General features: G+C 47.8%; 6 protein-coding genes across 6 annotated transcripts; 2 read left to right on the top strand and 4 right to left on the bottom strand.

The window, feature by feature from the left end:
- Positions 1 to 3,775: 3,775 nt before the first annotated feature.
- F5Y00DRAFT_244498 (glycosyltransferase family 15 protein) lies at positions 3,776 to 6,660 on the bottom strand. The gene is made up of 5 exons (XM_048008837.1): positions 5,719 to 6,660; positions 5,258 to 5,656; positions 5,120 to 5,206; positions 4,645 to 5,059; positions 3,776 to 4,591 (listed from the first exon to the last, which is right to left on the bottom strand). Exons 1-5 carry the CDS (start codon positions 6,000 to 6,002, stop codon positions 4,250 to 4,252), a joined length of 1,527 nt encoding a protein of 508 aa, XP_047862203.1. The 5' UTR covers positions 6,003 to 6,660; the 3' UTR covers positions 3,776 to 4,249.
- Positions 6,661 to 7,992: 1,332 nt separating this feature from the next.
- Positions 7,993 to 9,958, top strand: F5Y00DRAFT_148821 (soluble quino protein glucose dehydrogenase). Its single transcript, XM_048004487.1, has 3 exons — positions 7,993 to 8,440; positions 8,506 to 9,240; positions 9,308 to 9,958. The coding sequence occupies exons 1-3, from the start codon at positions 8,392 to 8,394 to the stop codon at positions 9,847 to 9,849; spliced, it is 1,326 nt and encodes a 441-aa protein (XP_047862202.1). The 5' UTR covers positions 7,993 to 8,391; the 3' UTR covers positions 9,850 to 9,958.
- A 678-nt stretch (positions 9,959 to 10,636) lies between these two features.
- On the bottom strand, positions 10,637 to 11,620 carry F5Y00DRAFT_264813 (uncharacterized protein; the record flags this gene model as incomplete). The annotated part of the gene is made up of 2 exons (XM_048011711.1): positions 10,637 to 11,341; positions 11,414 to 11,620. The coding sequence occupies 2 exons, from the start codon at positions 11,618 to 11,620 to the stop codon at positions 10,637 to 10,639; spliced, it is 912 nt and encodes a 303-aa protein (XP_047862201.1).
- Positions 11,621 to 12,166: 546 nt separating this feature from the next.
- On the bottom strand, positions 12,167 to 15,342 carry F5Y00DRAFT_148792 (YjeF N-terminal domain-like protein). The gene is made up of 3 exons (XM_048004486.1): positions 14,956 to 15,342; positions 13,781 to 14,883; positions 12,167 to 13,716 (listed from the first exon to the last, which is right to left on the bottom strand). The coding sequence occupies exons 1-3, from the start codon at positions 15,086 to 15,088 to the stop codon at positions 12,802 to 12,804; spliced, it is 2,151 nt and encodes a 716-aa protein (XP_047862200.1). The 5' UTR covers positions 15,089 to 15,342; the 3' UTR covers positions 12,167 to 12,801.
- A 3,899-nt stretch (positions 15,343 to 19,241) lies between these two features.
- Positions 19,242 to 22,458, top strand: F5Y00DRAFT_244489 (ATP-dependent DNA ligase). Its single transcript, XM_048008836.1, has 2 exons — positions 19,242 to 19,508; positions 19,561 to 22,458. Exons 1-2 carry the CDS (start codon positions 19,408 to 19,410, stop codon positions 22,448 to 22,450), a joined length of 2,991 nt encoding a protein of 996 aa, XP_047862199.1. The 5' UTR covers positions 19,242 to 19,407; the 3' UTR covers positions 22,451 to 22,458.
- On the bottom strand, positions 22,459 to 23,812 carry F5Y00DRAFT_244486 (PRTase-like protein). The gene is made up of 3 exons (XM_048008835.1): positions 23,241 to 23,812; positions 23,000 to 23,099; positions 22,459 to 22,929 (listed from the first exon to the last, which is right to left on the bottom strand). The coding sequence occupies exons 1-3, from the start codon at positions 23,415 to 23,417 to the stop codon at positions 22,517 to 22,519; spliced, it is 690 nt and encodes a 229-aa protein (XP_047862198.1). The 5' UTR covers positions 23,418 to 23,812; the 3' UTR covers positions 22,459 to 22,516.
- Between the last annotated feature and the right edge of the window lie 136 nt (positions 23,813 to 23,948).

Here is a 23,948-nt window from a genome sequence, read left to right as displayed (position 1 = left end):
CCAGCCCGAACTGGTCGTAAAATGTCTGATGAACGGATCACGAAACGTTTTCTTTTCCCCCCTCCACCCCCATCCCTTCCCTTCCTTTTAAGCCCTTAGTACTTTAGCCCTTTATTACTATACCTAGTCTTGGGGATCATGTTCCAGTTTTTCCCAGCATCGCAAGTGCTTCGTCATCTTTCTCAGCTCAGCACGATATGTACTACTTTGCCGTGATAGCCACCGTTTACGGATCAAATTATCCCGTGCCCATCTCGCCGCCCGGATACGACGGGTCAGGTTTACATATGGGGAGACAAACGCGAGTGATAGCGCCGTCGACACTACCGTGTTAGAGAGTCTGGATTGTTCCGCGACGTGAATTAAGTGTCGCCTACTACCCGAACACAACCCAAAGTGTCTCCGAAGTTCTTCAACTGTTCCCTGTGATAATTAAATCCCATGTCATTCAAGTAGCAGCAAAAGGGTCATCACAACCCCTTTTTGGACAAATAGAATTCCCCCTCTAATCTACATTAATCGACTTGATTAGTAGGTAGCCTTAACACACCGAAGTTCATGTCTCTCTAATGTTTCCCTACCCCCCTCTCCCTCTCCCTATCTACACGACGAGTAATAGTGGCCTTTCGATCAGCGCGTACCGCTTTTGCCTTTTCATTCCCCTTTCCTTTTCCCCTAAATTGAAGTCCTCATACGGTTAGGGAATTAAATCCGGCAACGTCTACAACCCCATCCCCTCCCTTCCCCTTCCCCAATTTGTCTTTACTCGTCGTATCATCAATCACTAAAGTCCTACTTAGATGGTCAGAGATGCTTGTCGCTTCCCTGCATCGCGTTCGAAGTAGCCTGCATAGCAGGATGGTGTATCTTACCGAGCCGATGTGTACTTCGCCGCCTTCTCATTAGTCCAGCGATCAGTCAGCACTTCGTCTCCTTTTACCATCATGTTGGCGCCATCATGTCCCCCTTTTGTCAATGACGTTGCCGACTCGTCGTTTTGCATACCTATATGTCAGCTTCCTTGACCCCGGCTTGCATCGCAAATTCCCACAATACCACCTTGCCATTCCATTGGCGATGGAGGCGACAGATATCAGTTCACTATCTTACGTCGCCCAAGTATGTATAGTATGCCGCTTGTTTAACGTGTGAGGCGTCTACCAGGCGGTCGAGGCAGGCTTCCTCTCACCGACATCTGGTTTTGTTAGCCTGCGCGGCGCAACTGACTCCTCCGCCTTCACTCCTAACCTACCATCGCGGTACGATATATGGTCGGTGGCTATATTTATGCACAGGACACAGTAGGAAGACCCCGCAATTGGAATGTTGACTGATGCGAGCCTTGTGAGCATTATCACGATGCTCTAGCTTGCCTATCCAAGTAGTATACATAGTCTTTTACACCTCTTGATTTGTTTCTGCCACTCTGCTTATCTTCGTCTCGCCACAGTTCTTCGTATCACCTACAATTACTTTAGTCCTGCATGGCCATTGAGGGGCAGAATATACTCGCTCCGTCCATCATTGGCGGATGGCTACTTCGAGTATCTAATTAAATCACGTTGTCCTTTCCGTCAAGCTTAGTACCCAGACCCATAGGTGCATATATACCCTGCATTGCTCCCTGACTATACTGTATTGAAGCCCTCAGGGTTTTGACTCCCGAATAAGATACACGGAATACACGTGGAAGAATTCGAAAAATCATGCTGTGTTGGTCAGAGGCGTTTACCTACCAGTCTATCAGGAATCAGGGAATCCAATAGATATGCTTGCGACTAGGCGCGGATGTGTTGAGATCTTGCCGCAAGATGAATCCCACGCTGATGGCAATCATGCTATTGGTAGATCGCGAGTCTAAGCCAGATTTTGTAGTCAATTTTTGCTCGATAGGTTATAGGCACATATGTATAGTCAACCACTCGGACTGTAAATCCTTTAGCGCCATCCATGACGGTTGGGAAGGTATTAAAATATAGCCAACTGATACATAATCACAAATGCAAGTCACCTTTCTTGGTCAAACTCTTATGTATTAGATCTCCAGTGAATATCTTGCTGTCTATGGATTTAGGACATCACTGCAGGTATTGAATAACCAGGATGAGACGCTGCATCTCCTCGGATGACATTCATATTCTACTACCTAGGACTGTTGATATCACAGGTCTATACCTTGAATCGAATCGAATCGATGCGACGGAACATTATACTTATAATATATGCTGTTACTATTAACCTATTATGCCAGTATTCATTAGACAGCACATGCTGGTTCCCATGTAGTGTCCTAGGACAATGGGCCAATAGTTGCCTGGTGGTTTCCGCCTAGTACACAAAGATTATATTTTCTCTAAGGAAACAGTTAAGGTTGCTGTATTCGAGTTATGGCATATATGGACGCCATTCTACTTTGAGATGTGTAGTATATACCTAATCATCGACTAGACTCTTCCTTAATGGGCATTCACGCCTATGCCAATACTTTATGATTATAGACGCAAAGACAATCGTAATAATATATCTAGCGTGGTATCGAACACCTAAGAGTCAATGCTCAAGTTTTCACTTATAGTAGTATCTATAGTGAGAGGTTACTGAAATAGGAGATATTCATACCGTAGGCTATTAGCAATGTCGATCGAGGATATATCTAGGTTAAGTAGGCTTTTCGACATCTTATTTCTTAACCATATCACTCTTCGGAAGTTAATTAATATAAGGTAGTTATCTAGAAGATAGGGAAGTCTGTATCACACCTGATTTCACAACTCTCTGCCAATTCATGATCAGTTCCTTTAAATATCTCTAATTTATTGATGTCTAATGCTACTAATTTAAAAACAAGATTCAGGGTTTGATACGACAGAGTGCCCTATCACTTCCATTCTTATTAAATTCTTAGTTCCGTAGTTAGGTTAGAGGTCCTCACGGAACAATGAAGTTGTTTCTATGCCATTTGGTTTCGCCTCGTGACACTTGGTACTACCAAAGCTAAGTCCCTATATCTCACCTTTGGAATTGTTTAAGATGGATCGAGGATTTGGCATAAGACTAGTAAGACTCGTAGTAGCTATTTGAGAGGCACCTGTTGGCTAGCCATACTATCTACGCCTGTATGTCCACGAACTGCAAAGAAAAGTAATAAGTAATGCTTCAAAAGGAAAAAAAGGTCAAGAACCACTGCTCTCAAATACTTTTTATATCTATGTCTACCTATGGGCTCAATAGCTCAGTTTACACCCAACAGATCATAAATCTGCTAAGATCTTAAGTTACTTCATAGTATGGTTGCCATACCTAAAGCGATTTAACATTTGTGATCCAGGGTAACTGTTATAATCAACTTAAAAAATACCATGCCGAGTGATTCCACGATACTTGTAACTAGCTTGTGTAGACTTGCTCAAATACAGGGAGCATAGTTTGTGGTATTTATCTCTTCCGAGGATCTTGAATTGGTGTGTTTGACTTTATCCATCTGGGTATCTATAACCATATGGCGTTGATCATAAACGGTTCCAGACACCTAATTATAAAGTATACTCGAATGTCGTAAGTAGTGTCTTAGTCGAGTTATATTAGAGCTTAGTTATAGGATTGGAAAGATGTAGACATCATCCTAGAATCCAACCTGAGGCTTAATTAATATCTACCTAGGTATCCAACAGGGACACGCAGGGTCCGTACGAGTACCATTACAAAAGTTGACGCGGATCAACATCTACGATTACACTTATATCAAATGAATAGGTTCCAAAGAATAACAAATCGCTTTGTTAACACGAGAATATTATGTACGATTGATGTGAAGACCAATATAGTATGCCAACCCAGCTGAACCATGAGGGTGCAACTCTTCTACATGCAGAATTATGATGTTCGCCACCCTTGACCTAGGCGGTAACCGACAAGTAACCTATCAAACCGCCTCTAGGTCCTCTTTCTATGGCAAAACTACCAAGCCGTACAAGTTGAGGACCAATGTATACCCCCCTAATACGTAATATGCTACACTCCTATCAGCCTTCGCTGCGCCGTTATCCGAAACCCGTCATTTCTAAGCACCCCTCCTCTGCTGGCAAAAAAGCGACGAGGAGCACATTTAGACCAAATACAATTGTCGTTCCATCGTTAATATTTTGTGCCGGGCAATGCCTTGGAAAAAGGCCACTAGAAGATACTTGGTATCCAACCGTAGTTGTTGACGGGAATTGCCAAAATTGTCTCTGGAGTTGACGAACTCTTACTACGGGCTAGCCCATCCGCCAGCAACGTCAACCCATTCAGCCAAGCACGAACCTTCCTTACCCTCAACATCTACGATATCAGTATCGCAGCGGCAACGGCAACCAACACCGTTCTCCTTCTCTGGGTCCCACTGGTCCCAATACTCGTCTTCTTCGACTCGTTTCCTCTCGTCTTGAGTTGTCTTCTCGAGGTAAGGTTCACGAGGAAGCTGGCGGGCAGGGGCATTGGCCGGACAATGTTGGATAGTGGTATGTCGGTAACCGAAGTCCCGGAAATAGTGGATATCACGAGGCGCCAGAAGAATACCGGCAGCAAGAGAATGGATCGGAGCATCACCCCACTAGCATATAGTTAGCAAGACTGAATTGTACTCGAATGATTGGAATGACCTACTCGTTCCATCCAGAAACCACCACTACGATCCATCATCTCGAAGAAGGCCTTGTACTCTTTGCTTCGGAACCAGCTAAGCTTCGCGATTTCGAAATTTGACCAGAAATGGCACATGTTATAACTCTCACCCTCCATGGCTTCGGGATCAATTTCGGGCAAGCCCATTCGGCCGGGGTCGCTTCGCAATATCTCTTCAGGTAGTGGCGGCTTGAAGTTAGGGTCATCCTCAGGAGCCGGCGGCTTCTCCGGCTTGGGCTCGACGAACATCTCCCATAGACCTTGAGACGTAATGTTGTTCAGGCGCTTGTAAGCAGAAGCATATCGGAAGATGTTAGGGACAGTCTCGCGAAGCTCCTTAACAGCGATGGTGAAACCATAAGTCTTGTTATACTCGATCATCTTACGGAATGGGTCACTACATATTGGCGTTAGTAGGTACGAGCAGATTATCAAGGATTACCTAGACTGAACATACTAAGTAATGTCACAGAAGTACTTGATCTCGGGCTCCAAACGCCAGTACCATTCGTATTTGGCAAGGAGAGGATGGTCATAGAAAAATCTGGGTCGTATTAGCTAAGTTGAGAAATCGGTATGCTTGTTGTTTACTTACCCGGAGTAGAATCGGCACATGGCGTGGTAGCTTTCTAGACCACCGTACATCACAGCGGCGTCTCCCTGTTTAGCAATACCCTCCTTTGCAACTTTCGGGTCTATCCAGTCTGGGTATCCCCACATCTCTGGGCCAACTTTGCCAAACTCGACCGGAGCAGAAGTGTAGTTGCGAACGATGTCCTTGAAAGTCTGGTTGAAGTCTCCATCGTTCAGGAAGACATAGGGATAATGATACCATCTGTTGAAATGACGCTCAATAGACTTAATGGACTGAATGACACCATCAAGCTCCTTGTTTCGGGCGAGAACGACAAACGCGCCGTTGACTCGTTCTTGGGTAGTATCGGGTTCGAGACAGCCCGAGACGAAGACTTTGTCGTGTTCTTCGCTGATTTTTCTGTTCCAAGACACGTGGCGATTAGCAAAAGCAAACATAGAATTAGAAATCAAACAACATACCGGATAGCTGGTGGTGCGCCAGCAGGCATCAATATCCTCCCTGGAGAGCTGGGATGCCTAACAAATAACACGAGGATAAGGACAACAACAATGCATGGAAATAGAACAACCACGCCTAACGGGACAGATATGCTGGAGTTGCCTTTTAATCTGAGAGGTCTTCTGAAGAAAGCGAGTCGCGATGTTAACCTGTTGAGCTGAGGTCTCTTCTCGCCCGAGGTGGGAAGCTGAGGCGTGCTCATGGCTGCAGGCACACGCCTATAAGCGCGCCGAAGCAGATCCATAATGGAACTTAGCGACGCCCTCGCAGACGGCAGTCGGAGAGGAGAGGTTGAGTTTGTTTCGTACAATCGGTAAGTCGTTGATTATATCGTGGTTGTCGTAATCGAAGATGGTTTATTCAATCATACAGAAAAGACCCCGCTACCGCCGTCTATCCGTATATTCGTCTTAGTGAAATGCGCAGAGTAGCGAGTGGCAAGGGAAAGATCCCCTCTCAAAAGGTTCGATGACGGCGAAGGTATTGATGAATAGGTTGGTGGTCGATAGGCAAATAAACGGTCAATAGGCAAATAAACGATCAATATGCATACGCGTCAGACACGCTACCGGGTCCCTTTTGACGTCGTTCAACCAGTTAACAGTTAACAAGGTTGAACTTTATCGTATCAATCTAGCAGATCGAAAACGACTGCATTGGTGCCGTCGATAAAATTCAACGGCGACAATACATAAAGCAGGCGCAAAAGGTTGCCGAGGGGCGACAATGTTAAAAAAAAAAAAAGGGGGTTCTGGTAAAGTTGGAATGAAAGACCAGATACGGAATAAATGGATACGAGGTCAAAAAATTGGGAATGAGATTACATGAGACGAAGGGGGTTACAGTGGGAAAAACCAATTAGGCCTTAACGATTAAGGTACGTTTGACAGGCCCAGTGGTGAAATTATGCTTAGAATAGGGACAAACAACCAATCAGGGTTCTGCGTGACAAAGACATGCACTGTGCAATTGATACTTATCATCCCTTGGAGGCTGTGATTGAATTGGTTAGGTGGCGTTATCTCGACCCACAACCTACGGGGAAGATCTTTTTCCGGGCAACTGGGGCATAGGTAGCACAAGTGGCTCAAAGTACGAAGTACCTAGGTTAGTTGGCAATGGCTTAAGGTTCAGATTGATTCATAAAAATAGATTTAGGGCCAACCTGAATTTTGGAGATTCCCCAGAAGTTCTCCAGAATTTCAATGTTCCAGAACACTAGCAGCTGGTATCGGACCAGACCAGCTCAGCAAACTTGTTGGATATAATTCAGCTTCCACGAGCTTTTATCCACAATGTTTCTCGACGATCTACCGCTTGAATCACATAGGGCACACATAGTAGGATAATGACTATTTAGAGGCAGCTCGTCGACGATAACTACAATGGCGCGAGGACTTATTATTTCGTATATCAAGGCTCGTAGTCGCGCCCACCGAGTTTTATCTTCGAACTCGTCATGCCCTTAATCGATCGAGTTACCGTCTATCACGATCCACGGTTTGGGAATAGTATTTATTGACTTTCCGGCTTCGATTGCTTGTCATTCTGTTATACTTACATAACGATATCTCCTTACAAGGAAGTTGATTTCCTCCAACGACGAGCTTAAAACTACGATTTCGTCAGTATATTCGACTTGGCTCTATATGGGATAGTATATTGCACAATATTCTGACGGGTCGAATATATCGCCAGGATTGACGACATCTTATGAAAGCCAACTCTTGAAGGTGCCCACGCCTGGCAGATCTCAAAGACTGCGGTATCAGAACGTGCTTCGCGATAATCATCTCCGTCATAAGATCTAAAATATTAGCAGTTCGATTCCCCATATTAACTGCCACTCCCTATACGGCCTATTTGCCACGAGCAACTAATAGAGTGCGGTCTTGACGAGGTATGGTGAGGTCACTGCATATTAAAAATATCTTGTCTTCAAGAGCATGTCACCCAAGCTTACGACACCGTCTTGATAGTTCATGCCGCTTGTTCCTGACGGGTTGCCTATTTGGCAGTGATGTTTAGGCGTGCCTATTCTATGGTACCGGTTATTTGTTACACTATTGAGCATCCCTCTCTACATCTGCCGGTGAGAGGCGAGTGAGTGTCTGCGGGGACCCCAGGCGAGACTCGATCTTGCCGAGTTGCATTTTGTCTTTCCGCCTAATTACATCAATAAAAGATCTTGCCTCCGCAGGCCGAAAACAACAACACCTTATTTTGTCATATCCATTATTACATACCCTATAGCTTAGGCCGACATGGTGTAATGTCTGCTATATAAGGAAATTTTGACCCCCATTGCCTAAAGGGGATCGACCTGTCAACAGCCTGTCCAATCAGCCCTCGCCTCCCCTTGGACGGTCGTCTCGAGATACCTGCCTATTAATTACTTCAAAGCGCCAAGAACCCCGGTTCGTGGACTCTCCGCATTCAAGATGGCTTCCTACGGAGCATGGCGTTGCATCATCAGGAGTGGGTTTGTGGGAGAAGCTGTAGATCCGTTGCTATATAACACGATACTTCCTCTGTAACCTACTCGGTCCTAGCTCTTTCAAAGGACTTTGCGTTCCATTAGGTGATTAAGGTTAACTACTTAGTTCTATACTTGTCATAGATCGGATATTAACATGCGTTTGTTGACGACGGCTTCGGTGGTGGCCGCCCTAGTGGGCCAGGGTGAGTAGTCTTTGTTACCGGTAATATAGAAATAATAGGGGTAATGCTAATACTAGATACGTCAGTTCTATCGCAGAATCCCCCAACATTCCCCTTCCCAAGCAGCTGCTCTGGCGTTGATGCTCCCCGATATGCTTTCACTGTTGATTCCGGCTGGCAGGTGACCAAGATCGCCAGCGGTCTTCGTCAACCCCGAACTATCATCTTTGACCCCCTCGGCCACATGCTAGTGTTGCAAGCCACCTCTGGTATTTCAGTCCACACTTTCGGCCCGGATGGTTGCATCAACAGCACCAAGACCCTCTTCCAAAACTCGGGTCTCAACCACGGTCTTAGCTTGACACCTGATGGCAAGACCCTCTACGCCAGTTCCCAGACGACAGCCTGGTCGTGGACATACGATGCTGCCGCCTTGACGCTTACGAACCAGAAGACCGTGGTTAGCGGCATTGGCCAGGGTATTCACTCGACCCGAACCACCCTCGTCTCCCCCAAGAACCCGAACCTGATCATCGTCTCCGTCGGCGCCGCTTCGAACTGGGATAACCCAACTATCGACCCGAGCGTCGGCCGTGCCATCGTTAAGGTCTTTGACGTGAGCAAGGCGCCTGCCAACGGCTACCAATTCAACAGCCAAGGTACCGTGCTAGGCTACGGTCTACGTAACGAAGTTGCCCTTGCTTTCGACCCCAACGGCCACGTATGGGGTGCCGAGAATAGCGGAGACGACTTCAGGAGAACCGTTAACGGCCAGTCGTCGGACATTCACATCGACAACCCTGCTGAGGAGCTGAACTACCGTAAGTCTCAAAGAGTCTGGCAAATAAAAATAAAAAATAAAATACTAATGTTGCCATTGCCGTTTAGTCGGAGATCCCGCCGCGCCCCTTGAGAACAACTGGTTCGGTTACCCGACCTGCTTCACCGTGTGGGAGCCGTCCAACTTCCGCGACAACACTGCTCTGAAGACCGGCTCGCAATTCGTCGTATCTCCCAACTCGACCTTCAACGACGCCTCGTGCGAGGGTAAGGCCATCCCACCGCGTCTATCGTTCCCGGCACACATGGCGCCCATCACCAACGCCTTCGACCCCGCCGGCGAGAACCTGTACATCACGTTCCACGGCAGCTGGGACCGACAGCCCGCTCAGGGGTACTTCGTCGCCGAGGTCCCCTTCAAGAAGAACGCGGACGGCGGGTACGAGCCCGTAGCCGCGGCCGACAGCAAGACCGGCTACAAGAACATCATCGGCGCCCAGAACCCGGGCAGCTGCAACTCGCCCTCCCTGACCATGAGCTCCTGCTGGCGTCTTGCCGGTCTGAGCTGGGACCAGGCCGGCGAGCGACTCTTCGTCAGCTCTGACAACCAGGCTTCGGGCGAGATCTTCGTCCTGAGGAAGAAGGCCTAAGCAAAGTAGGTAGTCAGTCAGCCAAGTCGTATATGGTAAGGGGGTTCCTCTGGAGGAGACAAGAGTACGTTGGAAGTTGGCGGGTTCTCGTTAGACTTTCGATCTCCTTCGCGTGTACGTAAAATATGAAGTAGGTCATCGGACGCTAAGTAAAAGGTTTAACGATACTTTGGATGTTTTGGTCTTTGTCTGCTGTTGCCGCTTTGCGTGAGAGAATATTATCTTCTAAAGTGTATAACTAATACGAATGTACATTTTACCTGGAGGTAATAAATGCTTCCTGCTGCTAGTGTTCTGTAAAGTAAAGTAAAGTAAAGTAAAGTAAAGTAAAGTAAAGTAAAGTAAAGTAAAGTAAAGTAAAGTAAAGTAAAGGATTAGGATTAGGATAGACAGTTGCTTACGCTCTTACGATTTATAAGTCAGCGGAAGTAAATACGGCCTATATACTTCTGTTACTGTAAATGCTCCATCGGCCGAGAACGTATATGAAGTAATGAAGCATGGACGATATTTCGGGGCAAGCGAATGAACAGCATAAACAGACTATATTTATCCATTACTATTGTCCCAGCCGTCGAGTAAAGTTAATAGGAATGCTAGTACACCACCGTACGTTGTATAAGTGCCTTAGGTAGCTATAGCTATCATACGAAAGGAACAAAGCATCATTCATAACATTCGGCTCCAAGCAACACAACCTGGGTATCATACTACTACTCCCTCGTTGGACTTCTCCCTCCACCCCTCCCAGCACCCCTTTCCTCTCACGCTACCCTCCGACGCCAACCTACTGTAACGCATACAGCTTCCTCGGCCGCCCTCCCGCACAAGAGCTAAACTTCCACCAGCGACCATGCCACGCGCCAGCAACATTCACGAGTCCCCATTTGATAGGAGCCGGGATAGGCGGCCAATTCGCCCACGCGCCGTCCTCAGCCGTGCCGTCCAGGTTCAGCAGGAAGAACGGCACCACGTCGAGCGTCCCGGCCTTGGTCACCGTCGTCTTGCCCCAGCTCTTAAACGTAGCCGACGCCTCCTCTGCCGCGGCGGATCCCGGCGCGGGAGCGTTCGCGTGGTCGGATAGGGCGGCGATGGTGGCGATTTCGCTGTGGAAATGCGCTTCGAAGGGCTCCTGGAAGGACTCCATGATCTTGACCAGTTCCGCGCCGTCGAACGTCGAGGGTTTGGGTTCTACGCTGCGGAGGTACTTTTCGAACCGGGCCAGTCCGCCTAGGAACGCCTCGTGTTCCTTGTGAGTGTCGGCCCAGATGGTGTTGTCGTTGAGGACGGCCTCGACTTTAGGGAATAAGGTGGCTTCCTCGTCGTCGTGGTGCGAGGCTACGAATTTGTGCCATGTTAAGGCGTACCCGATGAAGTCGGCCTTGTCGCCGGGCTTGACGTGCGGGGCTTGCTGGTAGACTGAGTTGTAACCGCGGAGGATGGCATTGTGTAGGAGGGCCATGTGCGTGGCGCCGGTGGTGAATATATCGGTCTATCGAGGAGGCAAGGTGGTGTTAGTTGGCTTATACTGATCTTGTCTGCGCTTGTGACATGGGAGAAATACCTTCTTGGTCTCAAATTGAGGAGTTGTCACCAACTTGATAGGAGCATCAGCCCAAACCACACTACCCGCCGTAGCGGGATCCAGAGCCGGAGCAGTCATGAAGAAAGGCGATCGTGTAAGGAACAGCCCGATTAGGATGGGAATAGCAATGAGTATAGGTCTATCAAGGATGCTTCGGCGCGGTTGATACTTCACCGGAGGTTCCATATTGAAAAAGGAGTACAAGCTAAGCTCGAGGATGTCGTGGTAGGTAAGCCTGCTTTTATTTCGGTGTCGTAGGGACACATACACACACACAGCTGCAGCTACAACGACGACAACCTTACGCAAGTCGAGTGTTAAACATTGGTCCGGAAGCTTCCTCGTACGAGGGGGGGAACATGCCATGCCATGCGTGACACCATTGGACGTAAAGTGATAGTAGTGTAGCTAAGCTGGCCCCTGTCGATGCAGATGCAGATGCAGATTTGCTGAGTAAATCTCTCTATCTTATTGGATACCAGAGCGGCCAGGGTTAAAGCTAGCAGGGATGTAAAGTGTAAAGCTCCGTGCTGGTGCTGATGCTGGTGCTGGTGGGATACGGATTATATGTATAGATCCGAATAAGATCGGGAGTCTAAGCTCGGTATCATCGACGATCTTTGTAAAGATACATACTTGTCTATCACCGAAGTCCGAGGGAGCTATTATATAGAAGTACATCTGGAATTACTCTACCCTCCTCGCGCTTCGGAGGATTTGAACCACCCCGAGCAAGACTGGTAAGACGTATATCCACCTCTCCATGTAAACAAATTTAGGGCTACAGCATCACGGAGAGGGCATTCTCCATTATCATCACTATGTAGGTATTACATAGTACCAAGGTATTAGACAAGGAGGTACACCTAACACCATGATTGTAAATAAATTCTTTATTCATTGCCATCTCACCCGACGAGGATCGGCGCTGTAACTTCGCTGGCCCTATCCTAGGGTTAGGCTTCTAATGATACGCGCAGTAACGGATGAACTTTCTTGTATACCCCGTCGTCACCCCGTAAGGCGTTCCTACATGTAGAGGCATGTAGACTGGACTAATGCCGCGTCGAGAATGCACAGGCCTTGAGTGTACTCGGATGCGCTGATATGCTGTTCCTATGCCACCATCTAACCTCCATCTCCATCTTTTCCCTTATCATGATGGTCGTAGACTGTAAATTTACCATTTACCATTACTTAACGCTGTAGCCTTATAGACTAGAAAGAACTCGCTAAGAGCAAATTATGCCTCTTGCTCAATTGCGAACGGTGTAGAGGCACGTGTATGCTCATTCCGCAATAACCAAGCACATCGTATATGCAACCCGGCCTCCGTGCGGACTTGGATATATAGGTAACTAAGTAATCTAGTCGTCCTCTCCTTCACGTTGGTATCGCAGCTCCAACACCCATTTATCGTCAAAATCGATACCGCGACGGATCTTAGTCGCAACCTTACGCCAGATGACCGGACCAAGTCCGATGTCAGCCAGGTAAAGCTTCCACTCCCCTACCATGCCGATGTCTCGGTCATCGCCCGACTCCAGTGCCTTCAACAGACCAACTTTCGGTGCGCCGAGGGCAACAACGTAACGGGGGTGGACGTAGAGCCTAGCTCCGTCGATGACGTTGACACGGCCGGTTTGAGGTTCGATGCCACTTGGCAGATCGATTGCCATAACAAAAGCTTCGTTTCTGTTTGACCATTCCATAAGTTCATACGTAGTGGCCTGGTCAGACTTTCGTAGCTCTTCAAATGGCGTCGTAAGCCCTAGGAGTGCATCGATGATTAGGGTAACGAAGCCTTGCGAAGCTGTCTCTAAGGTGTTACTAGCTTGGCTGACATGCTCGAAAAGCTCTGATTTTGTGAAGATGATGCCTCCAAAGTTGCGAAGGAGACGAGCTTGTTTTTTCATGTCTTCCAGCAGCTCCCGCTCCCGCTCGATGCCGACCACGCACACTAGGACGTTAATCCCATGGTTTCGAAGGTGGCGGGCAGCCGCTAAGGCACGGATTCCCGACTTATTATTACCAGCAAGAACAACTATGGTGGTTGTACTTGGCGGCGACGCTGCGGCAGCACGAAGTCTAATAGCGGGATCGTCAAGAACACGCATTACGACTTCGGTGATGCCGCGGCCTGCATTTTCGGCTAAAAGGTCCTCACTAAAACCAAATTCGTGACGCGCCACATTCTCAAGTGTCTGCATCGGGAGGTGGGCAATAGCTTCGATCCGGCGATTGGAATTAACGGTGTAGAATCCGCTAGGTGTTGAGATACCCTGTTTAGAATACATTAGTTAAACGTATAGTTAAAGGAAGACTAGCGAAGGAGAATGAATTTACCCCTGAGTTGACTCGACTCGAGCCAGCAACACTCGCTGTGGTGCTGGCCTTGCGAGACTGTGAACGCCGGGTCGTGGACAATCGAGAATCCCCTCTTAGCCGAGAATTACGTCCGCTACCCTCTACTACGCTTGCACGATCGCCCCCGTTGGCAAGATCGTCATCAGCCTCACTCTTCCAGTAGTCGCCAGGGGCGTCTTTCGGTTTGGATGCCGACGAAGGAAGATCCAATACATTCTCGCTATAATGAAGATTCTTCCCGCCCGCCGTTCCAGGCTTAGGCCGAGGGAGACGGTTGTGGGATACCAGGCGTTCGGCCTCATCGATCTGATCTTGCTCTTTCATTTCGTCGAATATTTTTCTCTTGTCAAATTTAGCAAGGCCGCCTTCAAAGTCAAAGTCTCCCGCTTCTTGCACGTCCGTAACGTCCTCCGAAGCCCATCCATTTTCCAGATTTCCCTCCACTCTACTTTTCTGGCTCTTCTTTAGTGCTGCGAACGGCTGAAATGACCTGGTGGATTCGAGGATAGGCGTCTCTCTCCAACCTGGGCCTCGGTTGGTTTGCTGTGCTGGAGAACCATTGCTATCAGCCATTTTATTCCTACGTCGACCCCGGCCTCGTGTGCTTTTACGATTGTCTTTTCGGGAATCGGACGGTTCGTCAGGTATAGTGGGAGCTACCTGGGCCCTGTGTTCTGTTATGGTGCTTCGCCTGGAATGAGGAGTCGGGGAAGTTCGTAATCTCGATGTAGAGGCGTTAAGTGTAAGTGTAGTAGTGGTAGCTACATCGGTCACCTCATCCGGGGAAGAGTATGTCAAGCGATCGGCAGGATTGGGGATGACTGGGGGATCCCGCTTCTCTGCGATATTTGGCTGAGCATGATAACGTGGGTCGCGGGGAGGAGCTGTGCTCGTTTTGGGAGTCAGGCTCAAGATTGCAGGATCTTGGAAGGCCGAGGGGCGCGCCGTTGTTGAAGTAGGTGTAGTTTCAGCAGTTGTGAGAGTAGGATTTAGAGTAGGATTTGAGGTTAGGGAAATATCGTTAACATTGCTCGCGCTGATGACCACATGTCCGAAGTATTGATTTGTGTCTACTCCCACAGCTACTTTACGTTAGCCAACGTTCCTATTTAGGCGACCTCTTGATGATGTTTATTATGAACCTTGGAACTTACCTTGGTCTAGTGTAAGATGTTGTTGAGGAATAAGACCAGTTAAGATTCCCTGAAGACGTTGGCCGAATGGTTCTTTAAGGGTTACCATATAATAGCTACCCAGCCACTTTGATAATTTAGCATCCTCAGCCATTGTCACCTGCTGGACCGACCGGCGTTAAAACTCTTGGACTCTTGGATTGTTATAAGAAAGGTAACAGCTGCTAGACGCGTCTAGTATTTGTGAAATCACATGAGACTCCTCGCTAGTAGTCTTATCGCTTCTGGGGAGTAGGTTTATTCGGTATGCCGTCTAGAGGAAGAGGGCGTCTATATCTCCAAGTCGATATTCTTAAACCATGGTCGGGAGTTCAGAAAATTATACAAGTCTGAATTCCTTGAAACCCGTAGATAGGAACGAATAGGTATCCGTAGTCTCGGCGACAAATGCTGTATTGCTGCAACTGGGGAAATATCTCTTTACAACTATCACCGTTGCCACGCCAATCGAAGTCGATATACGGGAAGCCGAATTAGTTAGGTAGTCTAGGAATCTAGGAATCAGTACGGCTACAGCACTGCGAAGTTTGCCGCATCAGGTCGCATCGACATTCAATGTTGTCGCAAGATGTATAATTGACAGGTTTATTTAGCCGTGGTTACCTAGAACAATAACAGAGAACCGTCTAATTGGTAGAAGCACAGCAGGTGATCGGAGTTGACGTGAATACTTTGTACGTTGTACTTTGAATGAAAGTTGAACGTTGAACGGAATGCCGCTTCAGGTAGGAATTAACTAGTCGATGTATATTTTAGTCTTTTGGTTTGTTAGACAACATTAATCTAAGCTTTACTTATCGATAACAGCCTATAGACCCACAGTGACAACACCAATCACATGTAAAGTGATTTCCTAGCTCAGTAGGTACTATGTAGATTATAAGGATCTCATGTATTATATCAGGAACATTGAAGCCATCAGATAATAACCATTTATACTGGTTAACATGTTCATTCAAGATACTCCACAACACTTAATACGTATATACTAGCAACAATGCTACGCTTTAATATTTCCTATTTATTTCATTTCGTTCCATGACTTTAGTAAGCTGGTGTCAAGTACCTAATCATGTTGCTTGCCGCAAAAAGCCTGCCCCGATGGAAGATGCTATTGATTATATCGTTACACCCTGTAAAAATGCACCCTTAACCGTATGCTGCCATAGCCTCTTCTTCATCGTCTAGATCAACGATATCCGTACGCTTCCCCTTGGAAGACACCAAAGTTCCCTTGGCAGCAAAGTCTGAAATCGTCACTGGTTTCTTCGTCTTGATCGCAGATTCCGCGCTGTAAAGCCTATTGTAAAACCCTATGACTCGGGGATGAGCCATAACTTTCTTACTGTCGAAACGCAGTACCTGGAGCCCCTGCTTGCTCACAGCTCGACTAAGCGCAACGTATGCCTGTCCCTTCTCGAACACCTTACCAAGGTCAACCTTGACTCTCTCCAGAGTCTGGCCTTGGGCCTTGTGGATAGAGAGAGCCCAGGCGAGAATAAGGGGTAGCTGTCTTCGCGATGCTTGGACCTCGCCAGTAGGTAGTTCAACCTTCCAATCCTCTGGGATGCAAAGCAGATGTCTATGGGTCCCATCTGTGGCGTTGAAGCGGACAAGTGGGTACTCTTTGTTGTCCTTTATTTTTTCAATGTCACGAGTGTACGCCTTAATTTTCTCAGCTGATCCAGCCTCCTCACCGCGGGTACCCCAAATCTCAAATGTAGCTTCGTTCATAAACCCGACCACTTTGCCAAGTGAACCGTTCACTAACGTGTCGTCCATATTCTTGATCAGCATGACCTGGGCACCTTTCTTCAAATCCACAGCCTTGGGAGCCATCATATTCGAAAGTAACTTCTCTCGTAGATTAGGCTCGCCCGAATCACTGGCGTCGTAATGATATATGGATCCAGGCAAATTGCGTAATCGGGATTCGTTGGACCTATCAACCTCTTGGCGGGTTGGGAATCTAAGGGCAAAGTTAGCACACTTTATTCAAATACTTCTCTAGGGAGGAAGCCAGTACAATTCAGTCACTTCAAGACCATCGTCGAAGTTTAACGGCCGCGATAGACTCTTGAACGTTCGTATCGTATCCTCACTGATCCGACCGAGACGCATCTCATTCAGCATATTGGCAAAATCTAACCAATATTAGTAGTGATAAACTATGAGTCAACTCAATTAAAGATATTATTACTTACCAGGGTCCTTTTGACGGAAGACTTGCGTTAATCCAATAGTATGGTCGATAGATGTGTTCCAGGTCGCAGCCTCGAATGCGAACTTGGCTTCCTTTTTACCTCCATCGGGGACAGGAGGCAACTGGAAAAAATCGCCCGTAATGACCAATTGGATTCCACCCCAGGGCCTACCGTTATTTCGAAGAGTGCGTGCTATTTGTGCCAGCTTGTCAAAGAGCTCACCATCAACCATGGAAACTTCATCAATGATAAGAGTTCTCGTCTTGAGCCATCTGTTCTTCGCCTTGGCATTTCGACGAATCTTTTTGACCAGGGTGGGCACGTCGTCCTTCCCGAGACCGATACCAGCGAAACTATGCAGCGTCTGACCACCAATATTGCAAGCAGCAAGACCAGTAGAAGCTGTTATACTGAGACGTTCCGGATCTCGTGCCCACTTTTTCTTCAACTCTGCGATGATGGCTCGCATCAATACAGACTTACCAGTACCAGCCGGACCGGTAAAGAATACGCTGTGATTCTCGCGGACGACTAGATCGATTACATGCTGCTGCTCGGTACTCAATGAAATGGCAGAAGCCTTGGCCTTGCGTCTAACGTGGTCTTCTGTAGCGGCAAGAGTCTCCAGTGAATCAGGTCCAGACTTTTTATTCTGATTCTTGAGCTGCTTCCGACGCTCCTTTATCTCGCTTTGCGTCGTATCCCAAAGCGAATCTTGGTTCTTTTTAGGGGCTGGAGTAACTGGATGTTCCCTCTTCTCGGTGTTATCTTCGGGTGATGACGCAGAAGTAGCAGCTAGTGTTGCTTTCCACGTCGTGGGTAATACCCTTTTCACAGGTCGAGGCGGGTCAGGTTGCGAGATATCGTCCGGCGAACCTCGTTTCGACGGTCTCTGGGGGTTTGGCGGGGGGTGGCGATGTTCTTGCGGTGACGAAGACCATGATATTTGGCTGGTAGGCGGTTGAAGTACCGGGTCCGCACGGGGCTTCGGTGCGGCTGGCTGGGGAGGGAGAGATGCAGGAAGTTGATAATCCAGGTCCAACTCTAAAGTATTATCGTCGCTAAAATCATCTTCTACGAAGTAGGCAGATGCGCCTGCCTTGCCCTGGGAAACACGAGCAGGCGCCGATGCTTCTTGGAATGACCCGGCATTGCTACATAGCGAGGCGAGGCTACTGGAGCGTTCGGTGATGCTTCGGGTTGAGGTGACAGGAGAAAATGGTTTGTACGGACGGCGAGGTTGCTGTACATTATCGGATTTGGATTGTAACGGTTCACTATTGTTGCTTGCTGCCTTCATAGACCCTGATGTAGCGCCTGACGATAAATTGGCACGCCCCGCGTGGGAGGATGATGCCCACTTGGTGAGATTTCCATCTTGAGCGGAAGAGCTACTCTTCGCGAATTTATTCCTGCCGGATTGTGCGGATGTGCTCGCCTGTTTTTTATCTCTTACAACAGCTCTACCCAACATGGTAATACGGGGAGAGACCGAGAGATAAGCGATTGCATGCGAACGTATACGTGGAAACGGAAACGAGTGTCGAGGACGCAAGGGTCTTGAAGGCAGCAATCGAAAAAGACCAGTAGTCATACAGGAACTTCGAGATTGCTGGGCTCGTAGGTTTTGTTGAGTTAATTAAGTCAATCGGACTGCGTTTAATTTACGAGGGAGTGTTGGTCCAAGTGTCAGCAGCGTGTTCCTGCCCCGACTGAGGGCTACGGAATACATAAGACTTGTGTTTTGTTAGGTAGGGGTAGGTGTTACCTTCAAGGGTTCTAGCACCTATCAAAAAAGTAAGTCAATTGTCCATGTGTCGCGTTTGCACGCGTTGATTGAAACCCCCACACTATAAAATTTAATGTGCATGAGCCGCGCTAGAAATGCAGCCAATAACCTAGGGTTTACATAAGCAGAATACGTGCATGTTGCAGCTGCTAAATCTGTAAAAGGTAAAGGTACAATACAAAGATACGTCATTCCAGCTGTCCAGATAGAGCCAACAGGCAGAACACCGGGGGTTGCTGCTGCTAGGCAACATTGCACCTTCTAAAGGGAAGTCTTTGTAAAGCATTTTAACTCTTACATCAACATAACTTATTCAATTGATTTTCAAATTATGAGAGGACATGAAGTTAAAAAATGATATTGCATCAATTGAAAAATCGTTGATCAATTTGTCCACTCAGATTCGAGAAGTCAAAGAAGATGAGCCAGCGCCGTCGAAAGATACGGGATGCGGGCGCCGAGGATGAGGAGCGCCGTCAATATGAGACGGGAGGGCAAACGCTCCAAGAGCTAGACGCAAAGTCAGTTATCGGGGATCGGTTTCTAAGATATATAAACTGACTTACTTTCGAGATATCCAAACCGACCAAAGAATCACTCGAGAACATTATTCTTTTCAGACTTATATAAGGATCTCTTCAACCCTCTGAGTGACAATAAACCGCAGGCCGGCCCTAAACTTGCGCGCACTAGAGCAGCATCTCAGAAACAAAATAAGCTCTCTCCGCACGAGCAAAAACGCAATATCATAGAACGCTTCATATCAAGATGGCGCACAGAGGTGGGAAACGATATCTACCCTGCTATGCGCTTGATCCTATCCAATTCAGACCGGGACAGAGGGATGTACGGGCTCAAGGAGGGAAATATCAGCAGGCTACTCGTAAAGTTGATGAGAATTGATAGGAATTCCGAAGATGGCTATGATCTTCTACACTGGAAGATGCCGAGCAAGTCAACAACCGGCCGGGCTGCTGGTGACTTCACCGGGCGATGCTTCGACGTGCTATCAAAAAGGCCCATGCGTATAGAGCCCGGAGATATGCGTATTGCTGAAGTTAATGAGATGTTAGACAAGCTGGCGGCCGCGTCCGGTGAGAGCGAGCAGCTACCGATATTCGAAATCTTCTATCAACGCATGAATCCGGAAGAATTGAAATGGCTCATTCGTATTATCTTAAAGCAGATGAGGGTGGGAGCGACGGAAAGGACTTTTATGGATGTGTGGCATCCTGATGCTCAGGATTTATTCAGCGTGTCGTCAAGTCTCCGCCAAGTTTGCTGGGATCTCTACGACCCTAAATTCCGACTTACGGATGGCCAAACGAGTGTCACATTGATGCAGTGCTTCCAGCCTATGCTCTGCCACTATCAGATGTCTACCTCTTTTCAGAAGATGGTTGACAAACTCAATTCGATAAACCGAGTGGAAGGCGATGATGAGTTCTGGATTGAGGAGAAGTTGGATGGCGAGCGGATGCAGCTACACATGGAAGAAGATGATAATATACCCGGCGGCAAGAGATTTAAGTTCTGGTCAAGAAAAGCCAAAGATTACACCTACCTCTACGGCGAGAGCTTTGAAGACGGCAATTCGTCACTGGCCCGCTACCTGAAGGATGCTTTTGCTCCTGGCGTACGCAATGTCATCTTGGACGGCGAGATGATAGTATGGGACCCAGAACTTGACAAGGTGCTGAAATTCGGTACTTTGAAGACGGCAGCGATCGCGGAACAGCGAAATCACCATAACGACAACGCACCTCGACCAGTACTTCGCGTCTTTGATATTCTGTACTTAAATGACCAACCGTTAACACAATACACCCTACGAGATCGACGGAACGCGCTTGAAAAAGCCGTCCCGGGTGTACCATATCGGCTTGAAGTCCACAAATATGACAAGGCCAACTCGGCGGACGCGATAGAGCCAATGCTGCGAAAAATCGTCTCGGATGCCTCCGAGGGGTTAGTTATTAAGAACCCAAGGTCGATGTACACTCTCGCTGACCGTAGCGACAATTGGATCAAAGTCAAACCGGAGTATATGAGCGGTTTCGGTGAGTCGGTAGAAGTTATTATCATTGGGGGGTACTACGGATCCGGCCATCGCGGTGGCATATTGGGCTCATTTCTCTGCGGACTTCGTGCTTCGGAAAACGACATCAAAGCTGGAGCGAAGCCAGAAACGTGCTACAGCTTCGTGAAAGTTGGCGGTGGTTTCAGTGCAGAAGATTTGGCCGAAATTCGACATCTCACAGAAGGGAAATGGAAGCCTTGGGACCCAAAGAAGCCACCGAGCGAATATATTCAGCTTGCTGGTGGAGATAAATATCAGATTCTTCGGCCCGACGTTTGGATTCGCCCGAGCGAATCACTCGTCATTTCCGTCAAAGCAGCCAGCGCCGGGGAATCGGATCAGTTTGCTAAGGGCATTACGTTAAGATTCCCACGGTTCAGGGGCATACGGCTTGACAGGAGCTGGGATTCGTGCTTAGATTTCCAAGGCTTCTTAGACATGAAGACACGAGCCGAAAAGGAGAACGAGGAGAAGGCCATGAAGATGGAATCGCATAGGAAACGGGCGGTCAAGCGAACTAAGAGAGAAATTGTCATCGCGGGTCAGGATAATACCGCTCCGGCTATGTTTGAGGGCCCGAAGACTAAAGTATTCGAAGGCCTGGAATTCTGCGTCTTAACGGATTGCACATCCCCGGTTAAGAGGTCGAAGGCACAGCTTGAGACGCTAATAAAGGAGAACGGCGGCAAGATACAGCAGAGAGCCAGTCCGGGTACCAACATGCTCCTTATTGGCGAAAAAAAAGTAGTCAAGGTAGCCAGCCTGATGAAAGCTGGAGACGTTGACATTATCAAACCGAAGTGGGTGTTAGATTGCCTGGCACAGCGCGACAGGGACTTCCTCCTCCCCTTCGAGACGGGACACATCTTCCACGCTACCGAGGCCACGATGCGCCACGCAGAGGACAATGTGGATGAATTTGGCGATAGTTACGCCAGAGATCTAAATTTGAAGGACCTGAGACAACTGCTCGAGTCGATGCCAAAGAAGGGAATCATCGTCGGAGAGCCGTTTAACAAGGAAGAATTTCTCAACCAGCTAGCCGATCACGGCCATGACATTGGTGGTTTGAGGAGCTATATATTTAGGGGCGCAAGGGTACACTTCGCAGCAACAGACGAGGTCCCTTCCATATCATGTCTCAAGCTGAAGAATTGGGTTAAATATGGAGGAGGGTCTATAATTGACGATCTAGGCGATAGAAGTACAACGCACGTGGTAATAATAAGTGATAGTGAGACTGGTGAGATGGAGCGAGCAGCAGAAGTACGCTCATTCATTAGCACCCGAACCCCTGTTCCCAGGGTAGTATCGCGGCAATGGATCGAGGATTGCTGGAAGAATCGGACTACATTAGACGAGGAGAGATATGCACCATTATAATGATCATAAGTGATTAGTCTAGCTAATATTCATTTCATTCATGCGGATGATCTATCATTGGTATCTTTACTTCCCTATTGTCAAGAACAAACGATCTCCCACGTCTCCCACACCCGGCTTGAGCATACCATTCGGTGTGAGCTCAGCGTCGACGCCCGCAACCCATATATCCACAGCCTCGGGCCACTCCTCGGCAGCGCGCCGCACACCATCGGCGGCCGCAATGACAGATAGGACAATGATGCGCTTAGCACCCCACTCCTTGAGCGTCTGTATGGCAGCCGCACAAGTTCCTCCGGTTGCGATAACGGGGTCTACGATGATAGCTAAACTCGACGCGTTCGTTCCAGGCTCGCTCGCCGAAGTAGAGACATGATGTGGAAGATTGTTGTAATATTCGACGGGCTCGAGCGTGCTGGGCTCCCGATACAAGCCTAAGTGGTGTACGGGGACGGGTTCAGGAAGTAGGGTTTGTATCGCTTGGAGTTATGTATGCATTAGGTTCAAGAGCTGTATACAAGGACAAGAATAAAGGAGCTAGATACACACCTTCTACCATACCGAGACCCGATCTAAGGATAGGGACTATTGATAGAGCTTCCGGCCGTAGCGTCGTTGTGGTATATTCGTACCCGATGGGAGTCTCGCCCTACGTGGAGAAATGCCGTGTTAACCATGCATAGCCTACCACCTATACGGGTACGACATCCCAATGTGGTATGTGGTATGTGATATGAAGGAAAATGGTATAAAGAAGATGGATAAGACGGTTGGTTAGATATGAGGATACCTTTGGTCCATCAACAGGCGTCAAGGATGCAGCCAGAGCTTCGCATCCGAGGATCAAAGAGATGTCATTTATTAAAGACTTGACTTCTCGAGACTCTGTGCTCTTAGACCGTAGACGACTTAGCTTGGCCACCAAGCACGGGTGCTTAGAGACGTGGACGTTGGAAGGGAGCGACATGATAAATTCTTGGCTAGGGTTACGGCGTAGCTATAGATGCCAACGTAGGAGAGAGGGTAAAGACGTATTAAGCAGCAAGCATAAGCAAGTAGTTGTTTAGAAAGTAAGCAAGCAAGTAAGTAAACAAGCTATACCTAACGATAGAGACACGAGGTGGGCGTGTAACCCTTCAGCTCTAAGACAGAGAATGAAGTGAGCAAATGTATGTAAATATGTAAATATGTAAATATGAAATATGTAGGTTCAGGTTCAAAGTTAGGGATCTACGATGGACAGACCGCTTGACCCTTCTACGGCTTGTCTGGCTTACATTAGGTACAATACAATACTTCAGGGTAGTGCCTCCCTCACCTGCTCACTGTTTAGGTAGTAGCTGCTTAGGTACCTCCTATCAAGAGAGCTTCTAACGCGGGGAAGAGGTGCCAAGGTGCTTATCAATAGCTGCCCCGCCATACTTGATACCTAAGATAAGGTTAGTTAATCGCTTTAGATTAGGTACAATACAATACGGATTACGGAATACCTTAGGTA

Source organism: Daldinia vernicosa (assembly GCF_022497035.1).
Source record: "Daldinia vernicosa strain CBS 139.73 unplaced genomic scaffold F5Y00scaffold_46, whole genome shotgun sequence".
NCBI classification, from domain to species: domain Eukaryota; kingdom Fungi; phylum Ascomycota; class Sordariomycetes; order Xylariales; family Hypoxylaceae; genus Daldinia; species Daldinia vernicosa.
Note: the sequence above shows the minus strand (reverse complement) of the source record. Positions and strands in the feature narration are given on the sequence as shown.